A 13119-nucleotide genomic window follows, 5' to 3' on the forward strand; every position below is an offset into this window, starting at 1 on the left:
CCCCCCAAAAAAAAAGTGAGCAGCAGTAAAAAGGTTGTGGAAAATTCATGACTGGACATTTTGGCAAATGATGACCAAACACAGTAAACTGCAGTGCAGGTAGGTATAGCTCACGCTTTCCAGCGTGGAATTTCACAGATCTCTTTGCAGCACTCTTAAATCCCTACTCACCAAACACTGCACAAAGGAACATGCTTTTGTTGGACGGTGACAGCTCTGAGGCATGCTTCTCCCGTATACTTTGTCAGTGATCAATGTTATAAACAGTAATTCCGCGAAGTACAATAGATTGTTCAAATACCCTGACCGACAGATCTCAAAAAGTTTTCATATAATAATAGATATTTTCAGAATAATCGATACTATTGTCCATATAATATTTTTTTTTCATGCTTCCATGGAAAGAAGACAGTTTGGTTCATGGAAATGCATAGAAAGACTTCTCTCTTACAACAAACTGCAGCAAGGAATACATATACTCAGAAGCAGTGGTTTGAACAGGTTTCGGTAAGCTGTTCTTCAATTTATACCACAAATGAGTTATTACACGCTTTTGCACTCTAAAAAACTTTCAGTATGTGGAGTTACCCCAAAATATGATACCATATGACATAATCGAGTGAAAGTAAACAAAGTGTGCAAGTTTATTTCTGTCATCCATTACGAGAAAATGCAACATAGTTATGCACATGAAATTTACTACAACTACATCTCCTTTACAATCACGGTCAGGTGGTGTTACAAATCATGATCACATGCTGGATACACTACCTCCCACCACTCCACAATCTGTGCAATTTACAGTCAGAGACTGTTGTGAACCAAAATACTTTGACAAGAGTCTTTTGGTGACAAGTGCAAATTAGAGTCACGATAATAGGCCTTAGCGTCACTCCCAAGCTAGTTACCTTAGTCATCGCACCACAGATTTTACTAAAACGACATGAGAGTTTGATTCACCTCGAATCTTGTAACTTTCTTCCCGATTAAGAAACTTAGTGGACAGAAATTGAAAGCAGCAGCTCAGCAGAATTAATAGACAATATAGCCGACAAGGAAAGCTCTTCTTAGCCCAATGTTTGTTTGAAAATTGCAAGCTCTGTTATTAGATATTGTCCTATTGGAGTGATATGCCTTGCCTTTACCTTCCTCCTAACCTGACTGGGCCAAGCAGCTAAAGGAATACCTAAACAGTTTGACACTGACTACAAAACTATGGTGCAACTCAGCATGTTTCATATTAATGAATCACTGCCTGGAATTAAAGTAGTGATAAGTGGCAGAAAAAAACCCTACAACTGACTGAGCCACCCATTAAACAGTGAATCTGTATTCTAATGTTCGATGAACCCACAGCTCTACTAAAATTACATATTGCAAATTGATGAATATTCTTTAAGTAGGAACGGTGGCTATCTGTTTTAACGACTGTGACATATTTCCCACAGAATGAAGCATTAATCCCAGCAATATTGATTGAATATACAAACTATATGTTGTGTGACAATCTGTGATACAGTGATTATTTTTTCCAACTGTTGATCAGAATGAAGCCTGATAAATCTCTACTGCACACATGAATAAAGAAAAGATTTATGGGGACATTAATTTTGGAACTGTTAAGTTATCCAAGACATCCAAATAATGAAGTTTCCATAACCTGGAGAAATTAAAGTACTAAAATATGAGTGAACACAGCATTAAAAATTCTATGCAATGTTACCAAAGGAATAGTTTTGCTTTTTGGAATCAGTAGGAATAACAAGCTGGACAGAATACCACAGTGTCTTACTAGGCATGGTTAAAATGAGGTAGCACACCCACATTCTTCAGCAACTTATTCTTGCCCAACAGGGCTTTACAGTGTGATGTTAAACACTCGTGCCTCTCGACAGTTTTCGCAAACACAAATAATTGCCACGGGAAAATGTAAGGTTAAGTCCTAGAAAAATCCTAGAAATGACTGGGGATAGAAAAAACAGTGTTTTTCCCTTGTAGGTAAAAATCATTTGGCGATAAGGGTAAACAAAAAGAAAGCACTATTCTTGACTTGTCAAAACCAGGGGGAAAGTAGACCTGGAGATATACCTGAATAAACAAAAGAAAGTTCATATATATATATACACACACACACATATATATATATGTCCTTAACTGTAAAGATGTCTACAGCAAAAGTCAGCCGTGAAAGATTACGTTAGAACTCTAACCATTTGATTTCTGTGTGAAAACATTCGTAGTGGAGGCAGATTTGAGAGATATGAAATTTGATTTCTTTATTAATAAAAATTAAAATGAAGAGAGATGGATATGCCTGGTGAACTTCCTGCAAAGGCCTTCCAATTATGTGATGAATGACACAATGAATGCTTAACTGATGACACTTTTTATTGGTGAGATTTGCTGAAAATGTAAAATGGAAAGAAGTGAAACTGAGCTGAAACTTAAACTAGTAGTAATGAATTATCAAATTTTCTGAATAAGGGCACAACATGTTCAAATAAACTTCTCAGAATTCTCTAATTTTTCTAGAATACAATCACTACATTTGGCAATACCATAGGTTCATTTCAAAATGTGTCTGGCAACAAACTAAGTAGAAAGTAATGACTGCTGCAATGTGAAGAGAGCTTGACACACTGAATCATATTTTAAGGGCAAATAATGTCATCTGTAATGGAGTTACATTTCCATGCCATTACTTGAGAAAATGTTGCACTGGTGGTCACTGACTTCTACATCTACATACAAACTCCACAAGCCACTCTATGGTGCGTGGCAGAGGGTACCCTGTGCCACTACTAGATATTTCCTTTCCTGTTTCACTTGGAAAGAGAAAATGCAGAAACATCTGTCTATATTCCTTCATATGAACACTAATTTCTCGTGCCTTATGCGAAATGTTATGTTGGCAGCAGCAGAAACATTCTGCAGTCAGCTTCAAATGCTGGTTCTCTAGCTTTTCTCAATCCTGTTTCTCGAAAGAAACGTCACTTTCCCTCCAGGTATTCCCATTTGAGTTCCCAAAGCATTTCTTGAAGCCACTGCTTACAAATCTAGCAGCCAGCCTTTGAAATGCCTCGATGTCTTCCTTCAATGATTGGCCTTTCATCCCAATGAGTTATGTCACCCAGTTCTCTTCAGTGGACTACTTCCTCTGGTACAACACAGTCATGACATCATCCCAATATGCAGGATAAAGTTCATGGTAAAAAGGTTCTCAAGCACAGAAACCATTTAATATTTAACTTCTATATTCAAATTTTATCTTAAAAAAGTTTAAGACATCAGTAAAGCAAACAGGATAATTTGCATAATATTGAGATTAGCACTTTGACTGGCATATCAGCCATGTCTCACTGGCATCTGTACTTTCCTGCTTAGTCGCATTAGACGCAGGTGACAACCTTCGTCCTCTGGCAGCAATGACAGCATTGTAAAAAGTCGTCCTGGGCCCATACTGTTTTTAATCTCAAACAAAAGGTAAGGTTGCTAGAAACAAGTACGTGTGCATTACACAATTCTTTTAATCTCAGAACATTAACTGTAAGAAACAGAACATGTCAGTCACACGTGATTGACAGTGCTATAGGTACTTGCCTGCATGTTTGCTTGCTTACTTGAACTAACACTACAGGTAATCACAAGAAACCTACTTGCTGTAATGTGCATGTTCTCAGTGTACAAAAGGGACCCGAACATAAAAGTTAAAACTAGTGTGTGTGTGTGTGTGTGTGTGTGTGTGTGTGTGTGTGTGTGTGTGTGGAGGGGGGCATAATAAGCTGGAGAAAAGCCAATGAAGATCTCAAACCAGGAAAAAAAGTGAAGCAAGTGAGTACCTTCTGCCAGGACCGTGGGAAACAGTCTTTCATGTGTTTGGACTGCTTTTGAAATCTATAGTAGTTCTTTTGTACCTTTAAAAAGCAGTCTCCCATGTAACCTTATCAGTAAGTTATTTGCAAAGAATATGTAGCAGACTCTGTTCTCTTTCATAGTGCAAAAGTGGGCCGATCGCTTAGTCCAAAGCTTCAGGAGTGGCCACAGCTTGCCTCAATGTAAAACTGCACTTGATGTCAGGCTCTGAAACTGACACAGCTTTCTGGAAAACAGATAATGTCACATGCATGTGGTTTAGCAGGAAATATTGATGTCAGGCATATAAACCAGGCATAGAAGTATGAAACTGGAATTTCTCCACAGATGGTGCTAGCCATCAGTATAGGGCCCATAAGACCACGTCTGCAGCACCATCTGCTTCCTGTAATGGCTGATGACGAATGTCAACACACAGTAATCCAAGTTCCATACACTGGTATCTGTTTCAAACCCGTAACCATGTCAAGTTTTGTGCGACAAACTACAATTTGCAGACAGCATTGATTTTCTGTTACCTTTTGAAAAAAACCTGCTGCAGAATCTCAACAAATGCTTGTTGAAGCTTTCGGCAAACATTTTCTTGGGAAAACAGTGTTTCAAATGCTTTGACACGAGAAACGACGAGCGTGGGAAGCCACGAAAAAGTTTGAAGACAACGAATTGTGGGCGTTATTGGATGAAGATGATACTTAAACTCAATAGGAACTTGCTGAACAATTGAATGTGATGCAGAAAGCAGTTTCTCTTCAGTCAAAAGTTATGGGAAAGGACGAGTGCGAGAAACCACAAAAAAGTTTGAAGACGACAAATTGCGAGCCTTATTGGATGAAGATGATACTCAAACTCAATAGGAACTCGTGGAACAATTGGATGTAACACAGAAACCTGTTTCTCTTCAGTTGAAAGCTATGGGAAAGGCGCAGAAAGTGGGAAAACAGGTTCCGCATGAACTGAATGAAAAACAGAAAGCAAATCTAAACACCACTTGTGAAATGCTGCTCACCAGATAGCAAACAACGTCGTTTCTCTATCGAATAATGACAGGTGATGAACAGTGGATATATTTTGAGAATCCTAAGTGTTGTAAATTCAGGCAAACCATCTACGACCACTGGAAGACCAAATCACTTAGGAAAGAAGCAAATGCTCTGTTTGGTGGGATCAGAAGGGTGTCGTCTATTATTTGCTGCTAAAACCTGATGAAACCATTAACACTGATCACTCCCAACAGCAATGGTCAATTTAAATTGAGCATTATGTGAAAAATGACCGGAATGTGGAAAAAGGTAACACAGTCATATTGTGCCATGATAAAGCCCCATCACATGCAGCAAAACATGCTAGGGGAATTATCAAGGCTCTCAGTTGGGAAATACTAGGGCATGCAGCTTATTCTCCAGATCTGATTATCATCTATTTTGCCTCACTGGGGCACACTCTCACTGAATAACGCTTCAATTCGTATGACAATATACAAAAATGGTGCACTGACTGGTTCGCTTCAAAAGAAGACCTTTTTCTTATGGAATTCGTAGCCTGCCGGAGAGCTGGGAGAAATGAATAAATACCATTGGAGATTAAACTGAATGAAATATTGTTTTTCAGTTTCAAACAACAAACATGTAATTATTGCAACCAAATTCTGGTTTCACACTTCTACACCTGGTATAACTGACATGGCACCCATAGCTTATCAGATGGCTCTGGCAAGATCCATTTCCAATAAGTGAGCTAGCAGCCAGTAGGTTAACAATGTTGAGCTGACTGAAGAACCTGGCATCAATCTTTACTATATATGTCTTGTATCATTCAGTTTTTGGGCTCCATCATGGAATTCCAACCTTCCCTAAGGTTACAGTAATAACAGTGTTAATACGGATTTAAGTATTCTTTACATCTAATCTGGAAGTTTGAAAAAGTAGTAATCTTCCACCAATCAAAACAATTGGTGTTTCTGTCAGAATATTTACAATTCTTCAGGAATTCCTCTCGCACCTAACTTGAGTTGCTATTTTCATCAAGTTTACCCCAATTTTGTCTCAGCTGTTTTCAGTGTTTAGTATCTGAACTGCCAAGTTCTTACAGATAATGGTCGGCTCAGTTCAGTTAAAATTAGAACCAACTGTACACCTAAGAGAATAATGTATATTTTAGCATTTATTTACTACTATTGCTTTCAGGTTTTTACTCTTGCATGTATTGCACTGATCAGTAGATAATGTGCTCAGCTAGTAGCAGTTTGTTAACTATAATACAGGAGGTTTCAGCAATGGTTCTATGATAAATACTTAAACACTGATATCAGTTTTTTTCAATACACACGCTTATCTGTTGTCTGTTTCAAATAAGATTATGTCAAACATGATCATTCTCATTCCACTAATTAGTAGTAGGTCAATAATATTCTTGTGCATATTGTCCAACTTCACTAGTATTTAAAAAGGGATTCCTTCAAATCTATAGAGAAACATTTACTTACTTCTTGTGGTACTAACTAATACGAAATTAACTCGCACAAAAGACAGTAGAAATACCCATTTCTCTCACTGACACCTGTTACAGAGGATATTTTTGTCACAATGTTCCAACTGTTTTCCGAAAAATACCCCTTCCCTTTTACATTTACTAACTCATTGTTTTTAAATAAGCTACTTCAGACTTTTACATCACACACAAAATATCACAGAGTAATTTCGTGGCAGACTTAATGTGATCTGACAACAGCACGAATAGCAATCTAAATCATAAAAAGTGTTACAGCTCTGCCTTAGTGACTCCTCAAACAGTCGACTACACTACATCCACTAGGTTGCTTAGTGTCTGTCTATACCTCAGGTGGCTTTCAAGGTTTTTGTCAATTATCTTGCAGCATAAACCTAAGGTACAATCAGTAATCCCTCATAACTTGCATGTTTCACACCTTATTAATGACTTTTTAGCAGTGGTGATTAAAACATTGTATCACAAAATCAAGTCCATCCTACCTCCTAATGCCTCATTTATCCATCAATCACTAAGACATAAATGACTCTACCACTATATTAATTTCAACGACTCTACCACTACACATTAATGATTCATATTCTCAAAACTAATATATACATATGTAAATCCAAGCACTGGATTGTATATGGGGGTAAAATAAAAGATAAAATCAGTGTTAACGAATCTATGCACTTTGTGAATGTTGTAGTTAGTATAATTATGAGGACGTGCTGGAAAGTAATACCTCCGAATTTTTTACTCTGTTCTCAATTCTGCGAGAGGTATTACATGTCATCGATATTACTCAGTCGACTTTCCTGCTTCAATGATGAAAGCTGCAACCCACTGCCATTAGGTGACTTCAGATTGTAGCAAGGGGGTGTGTAACCTATGTATGTACAGTGAAACCTCATAAAACTAAAAGCACGAGATCAGAGAGATTGTCCACACATGGAGCACCTTCTCCTTCAGCGTGACAATACTAGACCACAAACAAGTGCTTTAACATCTACAACAAACCATGCCTTGGGTTCAATGTCATTTATCATTCTCCACACGGTCCCGATTTAGCCACATCCAATTTTCATCCGTTTCCAAAATTCAAACAAGACCTTTGAGGACTTCACATTCATAGTTATGAAGCGAAGGAAGCAGACATGAAGTTGTAGCTTCATCAGAAATGTCAAACATTCTACAGTGGCAGTATCACCAAACTGGTCACTTGTTGGGGCAAATGTGATCATCGCCAATAAAACAATGGAAAAATCCAGGATGGAATAATGACAATATTATGAAAAAGAGAGATTACTACTCATTGTATAGTGGATATGCTGAGTCGCATATAGGCACAAAAAGAAGACTGTTAAACAATTGAGCTTTCGGCCAAAAGGCCTTTTTCTAAAGTAGACAACATACACAAACATTCATGCAAGCACAACACACACACACACACACACACTGTATCTGGATATGTATACACAAAGACTAAAAATGTAGAATGTTAGTAGAGTTTGCCCTAAGAGTTGTCAAATAAATTCTGAGGTATTACTTTTTCACATGTTCTCGCTCATCAGCAGCATACCTGCCAGGATTGTGCTAAGCTCAATACACCTCATTCCTGCAGCCCAGTACACTGTTCCCCCCTCTATATATTTTTCCACTTCAGTTGCTGATCTTCCTAGTGTCGGAAGTTCCATGCGGCTTTTCGCAGATGGTGCTGTAGTATACAGAGAAGTTGCAGCATTAGAAAATTGCAGTGAAATGCAGGAAGATCTGCAGCGGATAGGCACTTGGTGCAGGGAGTGGCAACTGACCCTTAACATAGACAAATGTAATGTATTGCGAATGCATATATAGGAGGATCCTTTATTGTACGATACGATAGCGGAACAAACACTGGTAGCAGTTACTTCTGTAAAATATCTGGGAGTATGCGTACGGAACAATTTGAAGTGGAATGATCATATAAAATTAATTGTTGGTATGGCGGGTGCCAGGTTGAGACTCATTGGGAGAGACCTTAGAAAATGTAGTCCATCAACAAAGGAGGTGGCTCACAAAACACTCGTTCGACCTGTACTTGAGTATTGCTCATCAGTGTGGGATCCGTACCAGGTCGGGTTGACGGAGGAGATACAGAAGATCCAAAGAAGAGCGGCGCGTTTCGTCAAAGGGTTATTTGGTAAGCATGATAGCGTTACGGAGATGTTTAGCAAACTCAAGTGGCAGACTCTGCAAGAGAGGCGCTCTGCATCGCGGTGCAGCTTGCTGTCCAGGTTTCGACAGGGTGCGTTTCTGGATGAGGTATCGAATATATTGCTTCCCCCTACTTATACATTCCGAGGAGATCACGAATGTAAAATTAGAGAGATTTGAGCGCGCACAGAGGCTTTCCAGCAGTCGTTCTTCCCGCAAACCATACGTGACTTGAATAGGAAAGGGAGGTCACGACAGTGGCACGTAAAGTGCCCTCCGCCACACACCGTTGGGTGGCTTGCGGAGTATGAATGTAGATGTAGATTTATAATTTCTGTATATCTGACTGGAAAAACTTTTTGTAAGACAACACATCATCATGCCACGTGCAAAAAGACTACAACTAATACTAGCAGCTGCTTCATGAACAAATACTATCAACTTTCACGAATGAGATTTTTACTCTGCAGCGGAGTGTACGCTGATATGAAACTTCCTGGTAGATTAAAACAGTGTGCGCGACCGAGACTCAAACTCGGGACCTTTGCCTTTGGCGGGCAAGTGCTCTACCATCTGAGCTACCGAAGCACGACTCACGACCGGTACTCACAAGGTAAGAGATGAGGTACTGGCAGAAGTAAAGTTGTGAGTACCAGTCGTGAGTCGTGCTTCGGTAGCTCAGATGGTAGAGCACTTGCCCGCGAAAGGCAAAGGTCCCGAGTTCGAGTATCGGTCGGGCACACAGTTTTAACCTGCCAGGAAGTTTCACTATCAACATTAATTACTTTTGTGCCTGAACCTTCACCTATAACAACATGCTGTATTTTGGCTAAGAATAAATTTTTTAACATCTGCACACTGCTAATTAAGTATCTCATACCAAAATATTTGCTTCAGCTGCCAGTGGCGGGGAACTGAATTACAAGATTTATGAAAATCTAGAACACTCGCTACGAAGTTTTACTACTATTCATTACTACTAGAATATCATACCAACAAATTGACATGAAGAAATGAAAACAGTATTAAGATCCTCAACATTTAAACATGTGAGAACATAAACAGGAAAAAGTTTTTACAATAACACCTATGCAACAGAAAATAATCTTAACTCATTTGATAAATTAAATTTTGTCAACTGATGACATCAATGGAAGTATGCCTCATATACATCACTAATTTTTTTGTTTAATTATGTTTTCCATTGTGACTAGTTTATGTTTATGACTAGACAACCTCTTCATCAGTTACCAACATCGACATTTGTTGGCATACGTCAAGCAAAGTTACCATAAATCTAATCCCACAAAATATGTGCCCAGCCAGAGGGAGAAACGACACTACATGATGAAAAATAAAAAAAAAAAGAATGTTTTCTATTGAAGATGTATGATATGCTGCTGGAGGAAATAAAAATGGTCTAAGCCAATGCAATTCTTCAGAATTTAAGGAACTGGTATTGGTGTTACACTTTGGTATTATATAGTTTAAATTGGCTCTCTGAAGAATGACTTGCTTCTCCCTGATACCTCAACACGTGTGCACATACATGAACCAATCATCTAGCTATTACAAAGTTCTGATATGGCTACAAACTATTGGTTTTATACATTTTACTGTAGTTTTCTCTTAGTTTCGCACTTCCATTTACTGAACAAAATATTTGATTTTTTCTGACTACCTGAACCTACCTATTGTAGTATGGAATAAGTGATCAGTTTTACTCTCTGAATAGACATACTTCATCTTTTCAAAGTAAGGTACACAGTCATTAACCCCAAAGAATACCTTAGCACCAAAATGCTAATTACTTGGCATTATCCTATTGGAAGTGTCACACTGTCTCTTGCTCAATACACCAATTACATAAAAAAAGGAAGAGACAGTTAATGTGCTCTCCCCATCCCCAATATTCACAAAGTACGGCCACATTTCAAAGTAACCAAACATCTTTTATTCAAGACTTAACAGTAAAATAAGTTTCACTGGTCACCAAACTGAAGTGCATGCATCAAAAGCACTGCAACAATTTTAAGTGTAACTTGTGCCCTATACGAAATGTGACAACAGGACAACTGTACTAAACTTCTGAACACTGATCATGCAAAAAACGATAATAAACTATGTAGATGTAATCATGCTGAGCACGAAAACAACAAAAAATAACATGTAGTTACTGAAAGCATATTTCCGGCACCCATTTAAATCTATGTCATGTAACGTTCGGGAAAGAATACCACAGAGTTAAATGTTGTAAGTGCTGACAAATCTTTACAAAAAGATCAGCCATTTATTTTGGAGTTTTAAGTCATAGGCATGGGATACAAATATATACCTTTTCAAATGCCTGCTGATGTCAAACAATTATTGACTAACTTATTTAAAGCGAAATCGCCCAAAGAAGACTTCACAGCTGAAGACAGTAGATCAACATGGATAGTGATGTGTGGATATGACTGTTTCATAACAAACAAGCAGATTGGAAAAGGCTCCACGTATGATGTCAATCCCTTTTTATGTTTATAACAAGTTCTGACGAGATCTTACACCAATCCAGAAAAAGACAAAACTGATCAATATGTAAAAGAATCTGGTATCTTTGCCAATGTGTTTTGAGAGTTCTTCCATACTCGATGTATCTACTACGATGAGTACAAATTATTTATTCTCGAACTTCTCTAATAACACTAGTAGGTAACCACATAACAACCAGCATTATCCTAACTGTAATAATTTTATGTCCGATACAGTTACCGGATAAAGTGAATGCAGCAGTCGCCATTCATTTCTTAGCCTACTAACGAGAAATTGGATTCATCAGAGCTGTTAAACAAAGTATACAGTTTTAAAACTTGAGCTATAGGGATTTCAAACTGTGCTGAATAAGAAGTGTAAATGAGATTCGACAACACCAACAACTACTTTATACGGCTCTTCCGGGGGAAAAAGTTCGAATCCTTGTCTCAGACGCTGCCCCCGAAGCCAGGGCAGACGACATCATGTATGACACAAACATAAATAATACTGAGTCCTCTCAATTCGGCAATGAGACAGCATCAACAACACAAAATTGTACTACTTTGGTGACTAAATTTGCTATGGATTTTCTCTAACTTAAGTTTAACCACGGTTCAAGCACGTCTTTTGAAATTACAACTTGACATGGATGTAAATGTATATCATCCTGCGTGAAAGCTTTTATCTCACAGACATCATGACAACGAAAGTAGGCCTCTTACGACGAACACAGAAAATTAAAACTGGTTTTGAACTGCACCGAGCTGTATAAATATATCACTGACATGCATAAATAACTGCCAAGCAAACATCTGGCATACGTCTAAACAAAAGAAGGGATTTATTGAATGTAAAGTGTTACTCGCATCAAATGACACAAATGAAAAGTCACTCACCTAGCCGTAACTCTCCGAAGTTTCCACTTCCTATTTTCTTCCCAACTTTGAAGTTTGGGCCAACCATCAACAGACCCGAACTGCTGGAGACACTGTGTTTGCTAGTATGCATGCTAGTTCTCGTACCTCCTGTACTCGTACGTGATACCCTCTTTGCAGCTTCTTCTCGCAAATCTTTGTCCATTTCCCTATTCCTAGTTTCACGTCTCTGCATTCTGTGGGGTAACACTCAAACCGTACTAAATGGATTAGCACTGCAAATGGCTGCTCTTGTCACAGGTAGGCTCCGAGCCTACAGACGAATCTTGCAGCCATGCAATATTTCGCTGCACACGTTTGGCTTCTCCTCTCATTCACTTCATTCAAATAACCATCATGGACGCAAACATGTGGGCCGTGTAAACATCCGTGGTTTTCGTGCATTGCTAAATAAGAAAAATTACATGTAAGCAGTCACTATGAAGACAATGCACGCACACATCCATTATTTCCCATATTCCTGTTCCCGTCAGGTCGCGGACTGATACAAGAGTACAACGGGAGTATATTCACTGATATATAATGTTCACTTGAGTACAAAGAGAAAGTAAAAATAAATGCCTTAAAAATGACAGAAGAATAAAATAAATCACAAACCACACAAGAATTTTCCCAACATTACATATATGATTATGACATCTCACTAAAAATTTTGATGTTTAAATTGCAATTGTTACCAAAGATAATCTTTCCTGTTTCTCTACGTCATTTAATCAAAGATATTCCCAAGACAGACTACACATAATCCGGCAGTGTAAATGATAATATTATGATGCGAGGAGCGTTAATGTTATGAGATTGTTAAGTCGTTTGTATCCATGTAAACATTTGGACAATCATAGGGTTTTTTTCTGTTGATGGACCCAATTAATAATAGTTTTTCACAACTACGTCTAAATCAATGACGTGTTTGCTCTGTAGGTTATTTGAAGTATGCGCAGACATTGCATTCTACTTGGAACAAAAATTACAGATGTATGAAAGTCCGTAACATTTCTGTGGTCTAAAGCGGCGTTCGTAACCCATGTTGTATATTTTTTGGATGATTTTCAGAATATTTGTTTGATTATACATAACATTAAAGTGCCCAATGAACGGAACATGTGAAAAC

At 38.2% G+C, this 13119-nt stretch overlaps 1 protein-coding gene across 1 annotated transcript in view; it reads right to left on the reverse strand.

The window, feature by feature from the left end:
• Positions 1-12584, reverse strand: part of LOC124805383 (casein kinase I-like) — a 321183-nt gene extending 308599 nt beyond the window's left edge. The window contains 1 exon segment of the mRNA XM_047265945.1: positions 11970-12584. Within this exon segment, the coding sequence (XP_047121901.1) occupies positions 11970-12183 (214 nt within the window). The 5' untranslated portion in view covers positions 12184-12584.
• Positions 12585-13119: the final 535 nt, after the last annotated feature.

The sequence above is a fragment of the Schistocerca piceifrons genome, chromosome 7, assembly GCF_021461385.2.
Source record: "Schistocerca piceifrons isolate TAMUIC-IGC-003096 chromosome 7, iqSchPice1.1, whole genome shotgun sequence".
NCBI lineage: Eukaryota > Metazoa > Arthropoda > Insecta > Orthoptera > Acrididae > Schistocerca > Schistocerca piceifrons.